At 42.7% G+C, this 20,932-nt stretch overlaps 2 protein-coding genes across 3 annotated transcripts in view; one reads left to right on the forward strand and one right to left on the reverse strand.

Annotated features, from left to right (window-relative positions):
* Window positions 1-9,861, reverse strand: part of rhbdf1a (rhomboid 5 homolog 1a (Drosophila)) — a 29,481-nt gene extending 19,620 nt beyond the window's left edge. For both annotated transcript variants that reach the window (XM_069674619.1, XM_069674618.1), the window contains exon 1: window positions 9,505-9,861. The gene's annotated coding sequence lies outside the window, so the exon portion shown is untranslated. The remainder of the gene's footprint in view (window positions 1-9,504) is intronic.
* An 8,938-nt stretch (window positions 9,862-18,799) lies between these two features.
* On the forward strand, window positions 18,800-20,666 carry mpg (N-methylpurine DNA glycosylase). Its single transcript, XM_069674722.1, has 3 exons — window positions 18,800-19,137; window positions 19,678-19,882; window positions 20,088-20,666. The coding sequence occupies exons 1-3, from the start codon at window positions 18,886-18,888 to the stop codon at window positions 20,537-20,539; spliced, it is 909 nt and encodes a 302-aa protein (XP_069530823.1). The 5' UTR covers window positions 18,800-18,885; the 3' UTR covers window positions 20,540-20,666.
* Window positions 20,667-20,932: the final 266 nt, after the last annotated feature.

Here is a 20,932-nt window from a genome sequence, read left to right on the forward strand (position 1 = left end):
GACAAGACACTTGGGACAACAAAGTGAAGTAAGCGTTGATTCCTGCAGCGCCCGGTCCTCCCAAATGTGTCCTGAGACTACGGACAAGAAGAGCATTGTCTACAGGAGGTTTGACATTCTCTCCTTAAGTGAGTAAGAGGAGAATCTCAGCAACAGCGTGCCCTTACAACATGTGATCCCCATCTAAATAGTTTCCAGCATGATATCAGCCTGAATCAGGCCTACAAAAGGCTGCATTGTGTGTCCTGATGAGGACCGGGCTGAACAACGGTCATTGTGCAGCCTGATCGCAGTCAAGAAAAGCAAGGACAGGCTGAAGTTTTCATTTCTGCATCAATGGAAATGGCGCACTAAGCAAATTCCCAGCTGAGATGATTACTCAGAGTTATCCATGAGATGAGTTAGCTGGGACGTTGTGTTTGGGTGTCATGGGGTAAAGGTAGTCTTATGGCATACAAACAGGTTGTGATGTTACTAAGACAGCTGTTTAGGTTCATCTTTGTTATCTAATCCATCAACAGGATTAAAATACCTCACAAAGGAGATCCATCAGCTATGTCACCTCACTTCCTCTGTCGGAGACCACCAGCATGGAGAGAGGTCAGCTTACTGCTAATTTTACGGAGGAGCTTCAGGAGGAAGGAAGTGCAGAGCAGAGGAGGGGGGAGACGTGCAAACCAAAGGCAGGAAACACACTGCAGACCGGGCGCATTCTCCATGTCCGGTCCACACAGCCACGGAAACAACATACTATTGCTCGCATGCACAGGAACACATCCACACTGCACATGTAAACATACACATCCCATCCCCGTGGCTGTGATGAAGCCAACGTGACCTTACGTAGAATATAACAGAGGCAGGCCCCTCCGCCCACTCCTGCCTGGTGCAGGGCAGCCACAGAGCGAGGTCTCGGTGTAGTGTGACATTGAAGTTGACACGTCTATTGAAGAGAACAGACGAAGTGTGGCCTGTAGCACTGGGACAGTGGGATTCAGCCAAATTAGCATGGATTCAAGCAGAGAAGAGAATGGAAGCTGTCAAGTCTTTCATGACACAGATATCCCAAAAGTCCACCTCCAAAGCCATCAAGAACAAACTTTTTAATTAAATTATACAATTCTGTTAAAGTTTAGCTTCTCAGAGGTCATGTAATCCAGAGCATAATGATGGAGGACTTTAGCTGAATTTAAAGGAGCAATTAATCCCTGGGAAAAGCCACTGTCAGTCAAAGCTGGTGTTCTCTGTAATTAATAGAAGCAAAAATATTTGTAAATTATAGCTGTGGAGAAAGTTGTACAAACAGCTTGTGGTTTCGCCCATTCTACATTGCTACAACACCCAGCGTGCATTGCGCCTCTCCCTCTGAAAGGACAGCCCAGCGAAAGACGCTGTTTTCCAGTCAAGGACATTGATCGCAGGCAATGGCTCAGAGCGGTACATAATCCGATATACGACAATACCGGTGGATTGTCTAAAAAAATCTTCAGCTCTACAGTCTACATTTCAAACCTGACGATTTTGAACGAGACATGACATTGGAGACGGGCATCCCAGATTGAGGAAGTGTAGTTTAGCGAGCTCCCTGGCCTCCGTAAATGACGCGTTTTATGTAGTCTGGCGGAGGTTTTCCAGGGCCCATTGGAGAAGCGGATAGGGTCCTCCAAAGGCACAGAGCGAATTTGCATTTTTTTTCTAGCATCATGGCATTTGCTCCCCATAATAGCATGATGGGACTGAGGTTGAAAATAATCGAACTGGCCCTTTAAAGGATCTACAGAAACACATTTAAACCAAAATGTTACTCATGGTTACAGTGAATTAACTCTTCAAGTCTTTGGGATTTGAGCAGTAAAATGTAACTAAAGGCAAGTAGACTGCAGATTTCTTTTCTCAGAATCGGTCAAAGAAGTTTGAGCAAGATGGAAAACCCCTCCTCAGCTTTTTCTTTGTCTTGTTGAAAGCAGCTGTTGGCCTTTTACGTCCAAAATCCATGTGAAAAATCTCTAAAGTGAAGCTGTGTCAATAGAAGAGGAGGAACACCCATGTTGGGAATGTGTGATAACAACTATTACAAAATAAAAGCACATCAAACCTTCAGAGATGCGTGTACGATTTCATTATTGTTCAGGAAAACTTTTACTATTAGTTTTTCCTGCATGAATCACCTTTAATTGTAAAAGTAATTAGATTCAAAGCCGCATTAATCTTCCATAGATTTACTCAACCTTCATAGCAAGGTCTAATTAGGTTTTTTAACCTTTGAAACATCTCACCTCATTCCCTTTCTGAGATTCCATAAATGCCTCTGACAGACGCAACCTTCACATTCAGTTTCATAAAATTCTTTCTGACAGATTTACGGGCCTGTGACAGCCGGGAGCACAGATTATTGATTGCATTGATTTTCACCACTGCAGGCTGTGAATATGTGTACTCTTCCACACGTGTGGGCGGTGGTAGTAGTATTTGTGTGTGTCTACGAGTGTGCAAGCGTGTCTGTGTAGGTGTGCACAGCCTGAGAACGGAGTCAAGTCAAGGACGGAATATCAATTAAGGCCAGAATCCTCCTTCTGAAACTAAACACACGTGGTTTCACATTGTACAAACCTGATTCTCCAGGTAGGAGGACTTTGTTTGATTTTTGCTGAGTCAACAGCTTGAGACCTGTTTAGTCTGTAGGTTACTATGTGAACCAGAGCCAGTTTGTTCTTTTAAAACAGCAAGTAACTGGATGAAAGAGAAGCAAAAGAAGCATCATTATATGTAGTTTTCCACGCTCAAAGTCTATCGGGATGGGCATGACTTATTGAAGATAAATAGGTGCTTATTTAAAGCTACAGTACGTGCTCCAGTTCCCAGCGCTGCAAGAGCACACACATCAATCCCCCTATACATCGACTACAACATCCCCTCTGTTTGAACCATTGTGTAAAAAATCTGTCGGTGATATTTGCAACCCACCGGAGAAATCTGTGCGTCTGACGGTCACTGACGTGGACCACGAATGTGGGTCACAATACATTTTGGCAGAGACTGTGAAAAATGTAGATTGTGGAGAAATGACTCAGATGAATGTGAGGTGAGATTTGGGTCTCTGTATTAAACAAGTGAGCATGCTCATCCAGGCTTCATTTCTAGAACTAAAAATGTTTTCTCTCCTGATCCCAATTTCCGATACCTTTTTGGCTTGTGTATTAGGGCTATCACTTTTCAATCGAAATTCGATACATTGTTCCAAACTGGTGAAATATTAATAGTTCGAACTTTAATGATGCAATCGAATGCTATCACGTTTAAAGTAGTGTGCCTTGTATTCAAACAGATGGCGATAACACGCTGCCTGCTACAAACCAATGGAGGAAACTAACAAACTAAGCCGTTGTTAACCTTTCCTGCTTCAGCTCCCCGACCGTAGTCAGAAAGCACAGGGGAGACTATTGCTGTGTTCGAAATGCCATACTATACTAGCAGAACTGCAGACTGATATGGCCAAAATGTAGTATGTAGTATACAGTATGCAAACAAAAGCAAAATGTGGAGAAAATCTCCGGTATGCATCAGACCAGTCTACCTCGCCTACTGTATACCACAATGCAAAGCACTGAAACATCACATCGGCAGTTGAAATGACGGACAGCAGCAGCATTCCAGCAGAAGGAGGCGCTATAGCTAAAGAAGCAGCGGTTAGTGTTTACTTCCGCCTGGCGTAGCATATTGCAAAATGAATTTGATAAGCTCCTCCATACTACTTACTACCACCGGACGCAGTATGCAGTCATGTAGCATGTAGTACGACATTTCAAACTTATTGTTGTTCTGCTCCAGGGCCAAAGCTGTAGCTAGCTTTGGGGCTAACTCTCCTCAATTTAATATGCCAGCAGCATGCAGCAATCGAGACACAGGAGCGTGGCTTGAGTCTTAAGGAGTCGTAGGCTTAAACTGTACATAAGGTTTGTTGTTTAATACCGATCTCTCTTTTCTCTGCTCTTCCGCTGCTCCGGCTAGCTGTCTCTTTAGACCTCCTGTGTCCACTGAAAAAGTGAAACTGCTTTATTTTGTGTTTTTACCCGTCTTGATAATAATGTTAAATTGAAACTAAAAGGATATAGTCTTAAAATGTGTAATTGGAGAAAGCCAGTTGCTAACACTTTTCTAGCTTTGACTGCTGTTACATTCTCTGCTAGCACTGCACTATTTTCCTTTGTCGGTTTGCAACATAGCTGGTGTCAGCCAAAATATATATTATTGTTGAAAGCAAATAAATCCTAATATCCATAATGTCGGTTTTCTCACATCAATCCACTGCCTCATTTCACACAGGACATACTTATCTCATGTATTAACCAGCTGATAAGCTAGAAACTGACTTGGAAAAAGTGATGGGCCATCCAGGGGAACACCCAGAGGTGAACCAGGGTGTCAGAGCTGGGAATAGGGAGATATTAAAGCAAGGGTGACGGGGAGCAAGGAGGAAGAATGACACCATGAAGCTGGGATATGAGATCTGTGGAAAACTCTGGACAAAGGCACAGGAAGAACTAGGAAGGCCGGGGCAGGTCCTCTGGGACGGTCACAAGCCCAGTGAGGGGGAGGCCTTCTCAGTCCTGATATGACCGGAGAAAACACACAGAGTCGTTGTCCATGGAAAGACGGTCAGTTTTCCCCCCCCCCAAGTCCCACAACACACACGTAAGGACGCCTCCTTCTGCTCAAGGTTTGACAGAAAGCAAACATTGTCCTGCATGAGCTACAATGATCGGGAAATTTAATATTGGTGAGGCGACAGAATGTCTAATTCAGACAAGATGAGAGAAGTGAAACTAGCAGAGTGGGTGTAGCAACCCTGACAGTCTCCAGAAATAAATTACTTTGGATTTGCAATACTGTTCATGTTTGTGTTTGCCTGCCTTGGAGAGAATATGCTTCACCACATATTACAACTCATGCCTTCACTCTAACTGGGCGTGTTCAAGTAGGCACCATAAATGAAAAGGCTTTACATCATTTTCCCTGGCACGCAGCATTTCGAGCGCTGTCAAATGCCGAATGGAAGGGAAAGTTGGCATGAGTGTGAAGTGAGTAGAAAAGGAGAGCTGAGAGTTACAGGATCAGGTAGTCGTTCAAATAAAGGCGCCTGGCTTGATGCCACGTCAATCTGTGTGACTGACAAATATCAAACACAGTCTAAGAGACTGACAGAAATAGATTTGTGGGGGGAAAAAAAGTGCTCAAGATTCACCTCCTCTGCACTGGTTTTTCAACGCTTAAAAAGTTCAGTGAAAACAAAAGAGCATTCACACCAACTTCGAGTCACAGAAAAGTCCAGAACACGCCCTCAGAAAGCTGCTGGAGTGACTTTGGTGCATGGTATGTGACGTTTGTAGGACAGTTTAAACTGTCCAGACATAACTGTGCGCAGTTATTTAGAGTTCTTAAGTGAAGCAGTCTGGTGGCACACAATGAGGATTCACAGCCTCTGGGTAAGACGGCTGACTATGCCAAAGACAGGGGCGGAGGGAAGAGAGGAGGGAGCCTGGGGGGGAGGTACGGAGGGCTATCCTATTTAAAACTGCACTCTCATGGCTGCTGTAACAGTGCTGGGATACTGTATCAGTCAGGGTGTTCTTGGAGTTGGTCCTCTGGCCTGACAATGAGCTGAGGAAAAGTAAACAGAGAAACTGCAGTGCTGTCGTGAAAGCATCTGAAGCCTATGCTGCATGCATTACGCTACAGTGTCTAATGTGGACGAGCAACACAGAAAAAACAACTTTTGGGTTGCCAGATTGTGAAATATCCTGTAAACTTGTGCACACCCTCCTCTCACATAACTTCAACATCATGCACAAAACAAGCCGCATTTCTAACAAAGAGACAGCACTGACTTTTTACAAGTTCACAATCAAGTTTCACTTCTTTTATGCAAGCATGTGTACGCTTTGAAACAAAGAGATTTCACCCAGCCAAGACAAGTCAACTGCAACATACCTGACAGTTACATATATGTTTCAGTCTTAAGGCTCCAGATCCAGACAGATATTGATTGAGCTACCTCTGAACACGCCCTCTGAGAGCTCTTTAAACTCAAAGCGGAAGATCAAAGTTCAAGGAGTCATCTTGCCTTCTGAGAAAAAACACACAGTATTCCCACAGGCCAGGGAAGTGAGCTTTGTCCTGAGGTTAACCAGCCTCAGACACCATGGCAATGAGGAAAAAAAGCTACAACACCCTATAACTACCAACCCCAAATTAGATGTTTTCATCCCTGCTGCAGCCTAATGTTAGTCTAAACCAGATAACAGTGAAAACAAATAATAGTAACCTGTATTTTCAACTAATTCACGCCTCTGCTTTGTCTCCAAACCTGTGCATCAAATGGTTTCTAGTAAATTCTGTGAATGGTGGTTCCTGTAATGTGTCGGGCTCGTGACAGATGAGGTGCTGACTGAGAGAAGGGCAGGGTGGCCTGCTGGCAGACGGAGGCCTTGGAGGCTCAGAGGTAGACCTGAAATAGCCCTGCTGCTGCATTATAGCATTACATCACATCTGACTTCACCGTCATGGCTGCCGCTGCATCATGCCAGCGTTAAGATGTCATGGGACGCGAACAATTGAATGTAACGGCTGTTAGTCACACAACCGAGCTGTGAGCCGGGGAAGCACTCTGTGTTACACAATTTCCGAAGGATGACGATCCATACTTGCACCAATCTACCTGTGTAATTAAAATGAATGAAAAACAACAGATGGATGTTTTGTTGTTTCCTCGGCTAAAAAGGTAGCATGTATCTATGTGTATCTAACATTTCCTATATATCACTGCTCTCACATGACTGTTTAGATTTTTCTACAAGTATATATTTTGACATGCGGGGAAAATCATGTTCCCACTCCTGACAACTCTGTCAAAACTGTAACTGCATCAAAGATAAAAAGGTACGAGCCGAGCGCACACCAGCGAGAGCAAGATCAAACATCGCCTCTGGGCCCTCTCACCATCAATCCCCCTGTAAAACCATACCTGACATGCTTTTCAAGCTACAACTTCTGCTCAAGCTCAGTTGTGGGAACGGTTGTAACCAATATATCTGGCGGGAAAGCATACTGATTGTCTGTAAAGTAGCAGAACAAGTTGGTTGACATGTTTGACCTCTTCAGGTACTGCTGCCATGCCGCACATTCACAAATCAATGCAGGAAATGGCTCACTCAGAGTTTTCACACAAAGTAGACACTGGCTTTGATGAATGATAAATGACAGTCACAGGGAAATCATTCTATAATTAATCTCATTAATCAGAATCACTCAGAAAAACATGTGCACCGAATAATAACAGATAGTGACAGACTCGATAGCAGCCAGTATAGTGTTATACCGCCTTACCGTTTTGTATTACTCCTTAAATGTCAAATTTCTACAAATTTCAGTAAAATGTGTAAACTCCAGGTTGCCTGGAAAACTTCTCAAGTGAAAAAATGTCGTGATACGGATGTGTTTTTTGGTGAAACAGCCCGAGGTTATTTGGAAAAGCATGTGCTGAGCAAACACACACCCGTGGGACTGCTCAGCCCAGTGACGCTCATTTCGTCTGTTTTGAGTGAGAGGTCTGTCCAGACGAGACTGAAGAAAATGACTAACAAGAGCACTAACACAGAGAGTACACCCATGTTCAGGAAACTGATTTCAGAAGGCTTCTTCCAGGAAATCTAGAGCTGCTTTGTAAATCACGTGAAGACTGCAATCTGTAAAGAGAGCCCATTCTGGACTTCAGGAACCAGGTCCTGCCTTTGGGTGCCTCATCTTGAAGTGATTAGGCCACATATGAAAAACATCACTCTGGCGCTGTTGCAAATTGATGCATGCTTTAAGACGGACGACAAAACAAAATCCTATTGAAGAAAAGGGATGAATTAAGGTATTGCATAACCACTGAGCGTAAAATCCTGCTCTGGCTGTAGCTCTTTGAAGGCAACACCATGAAGACTGTGCACTTGGCCAGACTGACAGACAGACAGACACCGCGCCATGAGTCATGCAGGCATGACTACAGTGTGGCCCCCTTCAGCAGCCCCCTGAAAAACTCACATACCAGCCAGTCAACACAGGCCGGCCTGGATGGTCCACCTGCCTCAGCAGTGCTACTCCCAGCTCCCTCCGAGTATCACGTACCCACATGCACCCACATAAACATCCAAACACACACACACTGGGAATATTGGAGTAGATACAGAGGATGAGCATGCCTGCCACTATCACACATACGAGCCTTGCTTTATCGGTGTGATTACATCACCCCACGCCATGATACCCCCTCCCTTCATGTGATACAGTTTCAGGAACACTGGGCACACAAACCAGGCCATGTGGTCTTATGTCCTGTCTGCCAAAATAACTCAGCAGTTTCTATTACAGTACGCCCATGGTTTCACTTCAGTCTGCCCAGGTACTGTAGGACACTGGAGCGTGTAACCTTCCCCATGACAACAAGTATGCAGTTTCGCTGATGTCCTGCAATTTTCAGCCTCAGATGAGTCAAATAAAGACATGTAGGTGGCCCCTTCATGCGTGTGATTCTGTGAAATGTGTGCCCTTTTGTGACTGTCTGCCATGAGTCACTAGGAGTCACCGTGTGTTTGTGCCTCATCAAACCGCTCTCCAAAAGAAAACAAAGATCTAAGGAAAAAAAGGATAGCTTCAGGTTCAAAGGGGTCGAGAAGCACGTGCTGTCCGCTGCTTCTTTTCACCCACAGGTTCTCAAATTGTGTGGCACATTTTTGAAATGCTTTTATTTGTTGATTCACAGAGCATTCACTGAGCTTTTGAGGAAGATGATGGCGATGGCTCTGAGATAGAGGAAGAGGAAGGAGAAGAAGTGGGAGGAGGATGACAAAGATGAGTGAGGTCATGGTGTGACTTTCAGTGTGATGTGTTGCATGATTGTTCAACATTTTAGGTTCATTCCTCTATCCAAAATTACAATAATCCTGCAATAGCCTCAAGATACATGAGATGATGTTGCCTAATAAAAATAAACCATTAAGCCTTTGGCTCCGAAAGTGTGGCTCTAATCAAAGTAATTACAACGTAATTGGGCCATGTTTAAGTTTAAAAAAGTAATTTAGCTTCTCAGCCCGTGTCTTATTTTGTACATGAGGCTAATTTCGCACCTCATTGATTCCACTTCAGCATCACTTCAATGTGCAGGGTTCTTCACACTTTTTAAAAAAGGTGATTGGGCCTAAAGGTAGACCCAATTATACTTCATAAATAACCCACTTTTACAGTTAAAACTACACTATAGCAACGCTAATGGCCAGCACCTTCTTACTATATCCAGCCTCTATTTGAAGGATTCCCTTGTCGACCAATTGCTAGTAATTCAATCGACTAGTATGGCTCGTTTATCCTCCTAGATCACGACGCACGAGCGCTTCCTCCGGCAGCTGCCTTCCGTATGGGAACCCGCAGGAGACATTCATAAAAAAAAATAATGACACAACTTACCCTTAGAACAACCAGCTCAGATGATCTCCAGCAGTGAAAAAAATCCGGTTCACAGATTTTTCCCCAGGCAGCTAATGAGTGATTTGTCACATCATCCTGATAGCAGCGCAGGAATAAACGCGCTTCTTTTTCCAACCCGCAGATGTTTTTTAAGCCCAGCCCGGTGCCGTGCTGTTAAATCTGGTCACTCCTGATCACAGCAGCAGCAGCAGCACAGGCTGTCCAGGGTGATGTATGTGGCCGAAATGTGGCTGCCGTCCGGTTCTCTGCTTCCCACCTACGAATAGAGCATTCCCACACTGCTCCATGGATCGACCCGGGCTAAGTTTTCTTCTGCCGGTTGTAGCCTGATTCAGTTTGACGGAGAGTCAGCCCCGCCCTGGACTGGAGACGGTCTGTGGAGAAGGCGAGCCCGTCAAGATCTCTAACCAATCGGTGTGTACACAGGGAGGCGCTGCTTCTCCCGGTTAACGGCGGTGACTAAGCGATATCCTCATCCAGGCGGGCTCCGGGGACTCGAACCGGTTTAACTCTCCCCTGCTACGGACACAACATACACATGTCAAATTAGCTTTAATGTTTAAAGACGAACATTTAATGAAGCCTAATAAATTATACAATATTTTATAATAATCATGTCAGAATGATTTTTAGTTGAGGATAAATGATTAGGTTTAGTTTACTCCGTTGTTGAACTGTTTTAATGCTCAGTGAGGGAAACTAATGTAAAATTAAAAAAAAAAAAGAAACTAAAAAGAAATTTGTAATAAAGGATGTTTTTGTTTCCTGGAGATTCACAGTTCATCATAACTGATTCGAACACGCAACCCACGTCTGTATGTAGCCTATAATATGAAAAGGCATGTAAAAACAACTTATAGCCTAGGTTGATTTCAAAATAAAAGTCTCGCCTTGATAATGCAATATTACAAAGAAGGGGTTACATTCCCATTTTAATAGATAGCAGCAAGCAAAATTAGTTTTATTATATTTGAGTTAGGGGTCAGGCTTTTCCTATTGTTTTTTCTTTTGTATTGTCATTATTTTTTATTTTTAATCTGCATATTTTGTATGTGACAATTAAACCATTCAAAACTTAAATAGACCTGTAAAACCTACATAGTTTGGCTGTAAGACAGATAATGCACTACGCATCACATTCAGCACACTTATAGATCAAAATAATAACCATAAATGCATAAATGTTAATAAACACATTTGTTATTAGGTCTTTTTTTAAAATGTATTATAGTAACCCTCATACAACATATTCAGTGTTACCACATAGCAATGTTCACGTTGCATAACGATGCTATCACATGATAAGGATGATCAGATGAGCACTTTGCTCATTGCGCATTTTAGTTTAGTCATGCAGTGCTGCTTAACTTAGCCAATGAAGAAACTGATGGTCTATTATAAATCCCATGCATCTTCTGCAAATCAGTAAGCATCACCATACTGCTGTTACACCAGTCACATCTGACCCTGGGGTGGGGTCTGCAGATGGTTATATGGGAGACAGAGGCCTTTTAACGTAAACTAAGCCCGCACACTGCACTCTGTTGCTGTCATGATCATAACATGAAGGTGGACAAAGAAACAAAAATAAAACACAACACATGTACAATAGAAGGCATTAAGGAATCTATAATAAACAAATGTAGAGGCAGAATCTCAGGCTCATGGTTTCATATAATACTATGTATAAGTGCTGTAGTATTTTGCAGAGGAACGTGTGTCTCTATTTATCTCCAGTGATAGCTTTATGCTGAAAAAATGAGATTCACGTGTGGTGTGTTGAAATTTATCCCATTCTCATGGCTTGTGGCATTCGGCTGCAATGTTTTAATCATTTACAGCAATTATCTGAGTCTGCATTTAGATGCAAACTAATTTATAAAATGTTCCTCTGTTTAATTGCTTATATATCTGGGTTGTTATTGCATCAAAAAACAGATTTTCCTCTAAATTAATTTGCCTTCATCTGTGAGAGAGATTTTCATTAAAAGAAATAGAGCCCCTCTACTGCATCAGCTAATACACGCTGCTGCTGCGTCTAATGAAAAGACCATTTCAGTGCATTCCATCATGGTTTCACTGAAAGCTCAGAGCCACCTGGGAAAATCCTCCAGGAGAGAGATGGATGTGAGGAAGCAGAAGGTTTCTGAGGTGCTGACAAGGGGCACCAAGTAAGCACTCCTCCTCAGATGAGGTTTCGGGGCACAAGCGGCTCAGGTTCCTGGAAACGTCTCCCTCATGGTTGCTTTGATGTGCTTCTCGATTAAGACCTTTTCCTCTACTGAATGCGGCAGCCAGTGCTTTTCTGTTAAAACAATAAAGGAAGCCATGATATGATCCAATTTTTATGCTGACAGGGCAACTATTTGTTTGTGTTACTAGAAGAAGGGATCGCTGCAGTGCCTGGTTTTACATTCAGGAGTGTTCTCTAGCCAGCAGATGATGAGAAGTATTCAGACCATGTACACAAGTGAAAGAGGCAAACCTGTAGCTTAGTTAGACATGAAACATAATTAAAACTCTCTCTACCTCAAAACTTTACTGAAGAACGTGCTTGAGTAAATGTACTTAGCAACGATCCACTAGTGATGTGCGAGTCATGAGTCTTTTTACTGACTCGGGGGTCACGAGTCCTCATCTCCACCAACTCGTTCACTGACTCACCCCTCCTACCCGCTACTAGCCTCTGCAAACTGCGAATTTGAGGCGAGACCACAGTATAGGCCGAGCCTTTTGAGAAAAACAACCACTTTGGTGCTTGTTTCAACTCAGCACTCGCTCCCACAGGCCGGCGCCCGGAGCTTGCTCCATGCCCTGAGCTGAAGGTCTGACTCGAGTTACACGAATCACTCACTCACTGAGTCACTCAGTACTCGACTGTCAAGTCGAATTGGCAGCTCTGAAACCGGTTGAGTGCTTCAAGCCCCCGGGAAGAAGCGCTGAGCTTTAAACAATTTTACATAGTGATCAAACCGTGTACTTACAACTTCCTGGTCAAACAGGCACAAAAAGCAATTTTTCCGCACACAATCATGGGAAAACGAGCATCACAAACCCCCGCGAAATGACTCTTTACTATCAGAAATTGATCACTTAGGTCCAAAAACAATCCAAAGGCCTAGAAGAGCTGTCGATTAAATTTAATCTACATTAATGTTAGCGGAGTGCTAAGCCGTAAGTTAGCCTGATCAGGTGACGGAAGTCTCTAGTGTGCATGCTCTATGGGTGCTTGGGCCGGTGGGGGATTCAAGCTCTGGGTAACTGATTCCAGTGACTCGAAAACCCGACTCTCTTTAGTGACTCATACAAACTGGAGATAGTGAAAAGAGTCAAACCTCCCATCTCTACTATCCACCACTGTTCAGTCATCGATTGCTAATGTCTTTTTCCCCAATAGCCAATCATTGTCCAGCAACTTTACATGTATTTTACAGGGAGTCTGTAAAATATCACTGAAAGGAAGCTTTTCCTTCGGTATAAAGCTAATTTCAATTACAACTAACAGTACTCTTGCTACATAACATATAAAAGTGTATTAGGTGTGAGCTTTAATTTTTTAACACCTCCTCTGCAGCTTCCCACAAATAAACACCATCAGCAGCTCTCCTCCAATACAGTGAGTCGAATCTGTAGCAAAAAATATTCCCGTTCCTCTTTTTTTTTTTAAGCCAAAAGCTTCTCAAATGTGATTGTAAGCCAAAATATGCAGCAGACACAAAGCAGGCAGGTCTAACAAGTTGTCTTTTATGTCGAACACTGTATGAAAGGCTGGAGGCCCCACTCTTCTCTCTGTCTTGCACCCACGGGCCTCGTCCCTGCGAGCATGACTGATAGCCACACTGCAAACGGAGCTAAATCAGAAACATGCTCCTACATTTGGCTAAAGACGATACTTCCACCACTGGAGTGACTTTATCGGACATCACCCACTCTTTTACAAGTCCTCAGCTATGTAAGGACAGTTTACCGGCCTGCTGGGACTCTCTGATTGATATACCATGAACTTGTGGTAATTAATGGTGAAGTTTCTCCCAGGAGGGTTGAAGCCGGGGCAAAAGCAACAATTAGGAAGCGACGCGGGACCTGTAGGTGCACTCAAGGCCCCCTGAAGGCCCATCCATCAGACACAGATAAAAGGGTTGAGTGCAAGGGTGATGTTTAACCAAGAGGATGTCGTCAAACGGTTTCCACCTTTTTCAGGCGAGTTGAGAAACGGAAGGGAAACCATCTTTTCTGGTTGTGTGGGTGTCATGGTTTATTACACACCTAAGGAAAATTCAAAGGAGGCCAAGTACTGTTTACAAGCATGTGACCTTTTAAAGGCCGCCTTGTGGGTCTACTTATTTGGCCACAACAAGAAATGTTGGCCTGTTCTTTCAAAATAAAAGTCAATTTAAGGGTTTTGTATGCAGGAAATACATTTAAATCCCCAATTAAATGTTTTTAAATTAGGGATTAACATAGTTTGAATGAGCTGTGGATTACCGGCAAAAAGCTAAATCTATTATATTGCTGAAAATACAATATAAGAAATCAAACAGGCTGGAAAAACTTTTGCTGTGTGGTCATGTCGAGCTGATGTATCCTCCCTTGTTTTTGTGATAAGAGCAGTAAGATCCTGCTGACAACCCACCAACCCTCCCTCCCTCCTTGCCTGCCTGACTCATTGGTTGTTCCCTCTGAGAGCCACAGGTGTGAGATGAGACAAGGAAGCAGACAGGAAAAGGTCAGGGGGCTGGAGATTGAAGCAGACTCAATCAACAAACCCAACAGTTGGATGGCTGAATTTTTCTCTCTTAATGATCTACGAAAACAGAACTCAAACGGTTATTGGCACTCACATTAGGGCTTTGAAAACTCTAAGTAGAATGGAAAAAACAGTAGTGTATGTTTAAGTAGTAGTGGTTCTGTTTCTCAAGTGTGTCTCTGCTTCCATCATGCACAAACAGAACAAAATGTGTGGTCTAGGTATTAAACATAGTGTACACATGGTCTGTTAAAACCTGCAGGAGTGAGATCCAATGTTTCTTCTTCATAAGCATGTCTCTGTTGTGCAGGTGTGTGAACCAGGTCTCACAGGGGGTAATCCTGCTGCTTCCCCCTCCCGATGAGAATCAGCCACCTGCGCAGCCAACAAGAAGAGAGACTCATGAATCATTAATTGTCAACAATTAATAATGAATCTCGTCAAACACTGAAAATGCAGACGGCTACCAGGTTCTGCTACTAATGGGCTCAGCAACAAAGAATGATTGCAGTTAAAGAAGCAACATTACATTTCTTCGAAGCTATTTTATAAGCTCATTTGGTGATTTTGTTTTTGATGTTGTTTTCCTACATATGGGGCGGCTGTTACTCGGTCGTCTTTCAATCAGAAGGTTGGTGGCTCGATCACCATCTCCCTCAGTCTGAATGTTGAAGTGTCCTTGGGCAAGACCATGAACCCCAAATTGCTCCCAGTGGCATAGCCGGTGTGTGAAAGTGATGAGTGATTGACAGTAGGGCACCTTACGCAGTAACCTTTGCCATCAGTGAATAAAGTGCTTTAAATTGTTGCAAGACTATAAAAAACGTGATATAAGTACAGTCCATTTACATAGAAGGGCATGTTAAAGTGGTGATCGGGAAGATCTCAGTTTCGTTCTTTTTGGCAGCACCTATGGTGATAAACGGTATAAACCACGGGTACTCAATTAAACTCGAAAGAGGTCCAGTTAGAGATTTTTTTTCTCAAGCAAAGGTCTGGAACATCATAATGTCTGACCTGCGTTATGATTCAGTACTATACATTTATACATTTTGAACATCTGTCAAATCAAATAAAGAAAATACAATTAGACAAAATAGTTTTTACAACAGCGCTAATAACTTTTACACAGAGCTCTCATAATTGAACAATAATAATAATAATGAATACTTCAATATTGGTAAGTAAATATAGTGTGTGTTTGTATGTTGGGGGGTCTGGGGGGTCTCCCCCATAAAATTTTGAGTGTCAAAACCTTTATTTCGTGTATTTTTGATTTATTTTATGCAGTTTGTGATGGAAGTGATTTACAACGAATGCATTGGTCTGTGAGTATCTTGGACCCCCAAATCACTACCGCAAAGACAAAAAAGCTGCGCAGGTTAAAATAGATGCGCTTGTCAAAACTGTAAATAGGTCCGGGTCCGGAGACAACGGCAGTTAGGTCCGTTTAGGGACCACTGGTATAAACAGATATCCAGACAGGGTCGCATGTCTGACGTTCACGGTTGGCTCACTTTGTTACAGTTGTAACTCTTGATTTTCCTCACTGATGGCTGCTTTCCTTTTTAGACTGTTTGCCTTCATCTGAGCGTCCAATTTGTTTCTTTTTCTTTGGATTTTCACTTATTTTTTAAGTATCTGTAGTCATCTATCTTTTCTTTGTTTGTTCTGCCATAGTAGATTACTGTTTACTCGCAATACTTGCAGAGAGTGGAAAAGCAGCCGCTTAGCTCCGCCTACCCTCTCTGGCAGACCAACCACTGCTGGGTGATGGAAAACGCGTCACTAACTGGGCGCTCCTTGTGATTTTTCTGCGAAAGTTGCCACCAATAGCCAGTCCGTAATTCTGCAAATGCAAAGGCTTTCATCGCTGAGCCATAGGCTCAATCTTCATTGTATTACCTCATTCGCCGATAGATAGTGACTTAACAGACATTTACTTAAATATCAATCTTCGAGATTATATCTTTAAAAGAAAAAAATGAAGAGTGCATTAAGGCCTCTGAGAGACCAATTGGTTTATCACATGACGAAAACAGTCTTGACTGCCATACATCGTAACACAATGACGATGGCTAACGCTTGAATCTGTAATAAATATGATGATGTCATGTAAGCAGTGCAAATATAAACACAGTTTATATTTAAAAACAAGAGATTATCTCAGCAGCTCAAAAGCTATGACACACTTCTACTTATAGTTTGTTGACGTCCTTTTTCAGATCATGACTCTCATGTAAAAGAGATGCAACAGTAAAGTCTCAAGCAGAACCTGATGCTTAAATGCTACCACTGTACTATTATATTTATGCACGAGCCAAATGTGTTTGAGGCGATAATGCCACTCTGCTGCATTTTTACTGTTTGTTATGACTCAACAAATGGTTCAACATTTTGACATTTTCATTTTACTCAGGAAAAACGTTTTAACTTTTGGCAGTCAGACGTCAGATATTACAAACATGGCAGCTCAAAATGGTGTAATTATTTTGGTTGATCTGTTTCAGTCAAGTGCTTGATTTCATACAGCCAGATATAAACCAAAAAAAGCAATGCCAGCCTGTCATGGTAAACAGTACAGATTCATGTGAAGTTAGAACACAGTACATTAATGAAAAGTGTTAATCCGTATTCACATAAACTTCTACAAAAATAATCATTATTTAATCAAAAACAAATATTAGGAGTAACTTCCTCTCTTAAAGCTGCACAAAGAGAGGATATAGCACCCAGCAGATAAACCCTTATTCTTCATAGGATTCTCTGACTCATGGCGTAGTGAGATACTGCATTCTGCTCGTCCATCTGCACACACAGACGAGCCTCTGGTCCCTGCTCAGCTTCACTATCACTGCCTGCTGACTGCTGGAGTTGAAAGTGATCCAGAATGCAGCACTTCAGCCAAGCTGTGGCTGCTAAGATTATCAGAGGCAGCAACAATGAAAGCTGCCCCGGCCCAGACTTCACCATCACTGCTGACACGCAGTGGAAACACAGTCAGAGCAAACAATGGCCTTCACTGGTCCACCGGCCATGGCAAAGTCAACAGCCACTGCCGGGACCGTTTCACTGAGCATGCTCAGCACATTTCTGTCTGGATCGTATCCTGGCTCTATAGGTCAGTCCAGGTCTGTATGTCTATTTCTACAGCACAACTGGATCCAGCTGAAATACATACAGTGATGCTACAGTAACATATTGTATTATTGTTTGTGTACAAGCTCGACTGTTTGACCACACAAAAAAAGGAAGAGAGGGTGCAATAGCAATTTTTAACATTGCTGCTGTAAATCAACTTGTCCTTGAATGAAAGATGTGTGCACTTCACCTATTTCTGCAATGCACACACACATTTATACACACACACAGGCAAGGCTGCCACTTCACAAGCACAAGCATGCTGCACGTTCTGGCATCTGTCCAAATATATGACTGAGCGAAGTAGAGAGCCCTCTGTGGGGAGAAGGTTTATTTTATGTTTTTGCAAATGCATCCTATGTGTCAAGCTAAAGCAGACAGTATTAATGAGGCCAACAAGTTTTTTGTTCATGCAATGTATGGAACAAATCTGTCTCCCAACAGACTCACTCTGCACAAACTGCAATGATTGAGAAGGTCATCTCCAGCGTAATAGCTTCAAATGCAGCTCAAAATTGCTGGTAAGGGAAAAAATATCCTTTTTTGTAGTTCCACTGGTGCAAAACACAAGAATGATAAATAGCTGTAGAATTATGTGCTTGTATACGCTATGCAGATGCAGTAAGTGCAGCTACAAAAAGCTCTGATCTCTGCTCCAGTGTGATGGCTGTGAAACATACAGCTGGACACGTAAAATAACACAAAGCAAATACAAAATAAATATGTAAATGACTTTTTTTTTTTCAAGTTTCAATGACAAAAATATTAGGCTACCCATCTATCTATCAGTCTATATTTTAATTATAGTATCAGTGCATGCAATCATGAGCTTCAGGTTCAGCACAGAGCTTCCAGACACCAGAACAGCAAACTTGTACTTTCCTGATAAAGTCATAGTCAGTGGCATGGCACCATGTCACACACTGTTAGTCTTCCAGAAAGCCACATGGACCCACAGTCCCTGCCTGAGGCCAAACTGGCGCCATCCACTTCCTGGGCACAGGCAGGCACGGGAAAACCATCTCTATTTATAACCTCTTATTAGAGCAGACCTGTTTTCAAACGAAGCTGAAAATGGTAAGACAGCAGCAGGAAAAGGCCACAGTTCGGGGCTTTACTTATCAGGGAAAAAGGTGTTTTGTGTGTGAGAAAAAAACCCTTGTACTGTTTGAGAATTTTGAAGGAAAAGATGAGATGGACACCCTTAACTGGAAACACAGGATCGCTGCATAATCATGTCTCTCACTTACTGTACTTAACGTCAGGCAGAAAATGTACGCGGTCCCTTTAAGAGACACACACCATCATTTACTTCCTGTATTTTAGCATTAGCAACTCCTTTAAGAATCAATTAATTTATGAAGTTAGTAGTATACATAAGTGTAAATAAGCTTTGCTGGCATTACATTCACAGTCACGGAGTTGTTAATGTTTTGTATTTTATTTCAGACATAAGGGTCTCGCGTTATATTATGTCAGGACGAAAAAGAAAGACGCTAGCACCGACAGCAGCAGGACCTGAACAAACTGTAAACAGAAGTAAAAATCAAACGGATTTGGAGCCGAAGGCTACACCTGCCAAGCTGATAAAGCCCATTCAATGCAATAATGTTGAGACGGAACGAAGCCATTATTTCACCCCAAAGACTGACATGCAGCACAGACTGGGAGCGGATTTTTTCAACCAACCGTGCATCAGTTTGGCTAAAGCATTTCTGGGAAAGGTAATGTCACCTCACCTGGATCCATTTAGGTAGCAAGGGCCATTTCTGACAGCAATACAATAGTATAGGGTACATGTATGTAATACATTTTTATGTCTGTGAAAGGCTTGCAACCTCAGGTTACTTTTTTCATGCTGGGGTTTTAACTAACTTGTCAGCCGCCTCGAACCCTTACACTTCTGAAGTATTTCTGTTAACGACACTTGGCTGCAACCTAAATTTAACCTTTGCAAAATCCAAAAACCAAAATTAAACACACTGCCTGCCTGTAAATGTAGAGCTACAACTAATGATCCATCCACAATCAAACAATCAATTGTTTGATGACAGTAAATGTTTAAACGTCCCTAATGCAAGTGGTCAGAACCCATGGACACATAATTGTTTTTATCCAATCAACAGTCCATAACTAAAAGATACTAAACCGACTCTCACAGAAGGATTAGGGGAAAAGCCCATTATCAAAGTCGCTGTTGATTGACTGATCAATGTACTGGCCAACATAATAACAATAATCTGTCTGGTTTCCTGTCCCTGCAGGTGTTGGTCCGCATGTGTGAAGATGGTATTGAGCTGCGAGGGAGAATAGTGGAAACTGAAGCCTACCTTGGAGGGGAGGACAAAGCCTCACACTCAGCAGGAGGCAAACGCACTGAGAGGAACACAGCCATGTTCATGAAGCCCGGCACAATCTATGTGTACCCAATCTATGGCATCTATCTCTGTATGAACGTGTCCAGTGAAGGTCAGAACATTACCCACCACAGTTTTATTGTTGTACTGTTTCATGTTAACAGATGTGTTATAAAGCCCTTTGTGTTTTTTTACGTGTTGAACACAACATGAAATCTATACAGTGGTGTTTTTTATCATCTGTAGTTGAAGGGCGAAAGGAAGGAGACAGAGTGGAGCCTTGCTGACTGATGTATATTGTGTGCTGTTTTTCACAGGGGAGGGTGCTGCCGTGCTGCTGCGCTCCCTCGAGCCCATGCAGGGTCAGCCCGCCATGAGGCAGCTGAGGGCAGCCAGACGCAAAGAGGGAGCCCGACAACTGAAGGACAAAGAGCTCTGCAACGGGCCTTCCAAACTGTGCCAGGCTCTAAATATACCCCGCTGTTTTGATCGTAGAGACCTCGCCTCAGACCCAGAAGTGTGGCTGGAGAGGGACTCCAACACCGATCCAGCAGAAGCCGAGGATATAGTATCAGCACCGCGTGTTGGAATCGAGTCCCATGGGGAGTGGGCCAAGAAGCCGTGGCGCTTTTATCTTCGTGGCCATCCCTGTGTTAGTGTAGTGAATAAAGAGGCAGAAAGGCTGTCTCTGTCTGGAAAAGTAATGAACAATTTAGGTCCCTCAGGTGTGCAGTCTGACACAGGACGGCACAATGTCAAAAGGACTTGAGGAATATTCCTCAAACTACTCTGACATCTGTTCTGTTTGTGAACTCTACTGTTTAGTCTGTTTTGCTGGTATACACTTCTTCTCAGACATATAAAATGTATACTTTCAAAATAAATCCATCATAATTTTATAAATTTATGGTACTTAGAATTTCAAGAATAGCTGGTTTAAAGTCCAATCCTTATATATTAAACAACATTTCTCATCCATCTTGTACTGCTTCTTAATTTGACTGTGTATTTAAGTTTTACTGCAAAATAATAGACAAATACTTGAGTCAGGTCACTCAATTCATCAAGGCCTATTAAAATTTAGCTCTAAAACGCACCTTCACTGATGCACCCGTGACATCTTCACTCACAAGTCTTTTTTGTTTAGGTTTGACATCTGAAT

Source organism: Semicossyphus pulcher, unplaced genomic scaffold, assembly GCF_022749685.1.
Source record: "Semicossyphus pulcher isolate SPU_LCO1_2020_fin unplaced genomic scaffold, fSemPul1.0.p SCAF_23, whole genome shotgun sequence".
Classification (NCBI taxonomy): Eukaryota; Metazoa; Chordata; class Actinopteri; order Labriformes; family Labridae; genus Semicossyphus; species Semicossyphus pulcher.

Coding starts and splice junctions, on each gene's coding strand:
- mpg (XM_069674722.1), top strand. CDS start 18,886: ATGTCAGGACGAAAAAGAAAGACGCTAGCACCGACAGCAGCAGGACCT. Junction 19,138..19,677: donor CTAAAGCATTTCTGGGAAAG/GTAATGTCACCT, acceptor CTGTCCCTGCAG/GTGTTGGTCCGCATGTGTGA. Junction 19,883..20,087: donor TATGAACGTGTCCAGTGAAG/GTCAGAACATTA, acceptor TGTTTTTCACAG/GGGAGGGTGCTGCCGTGCTG.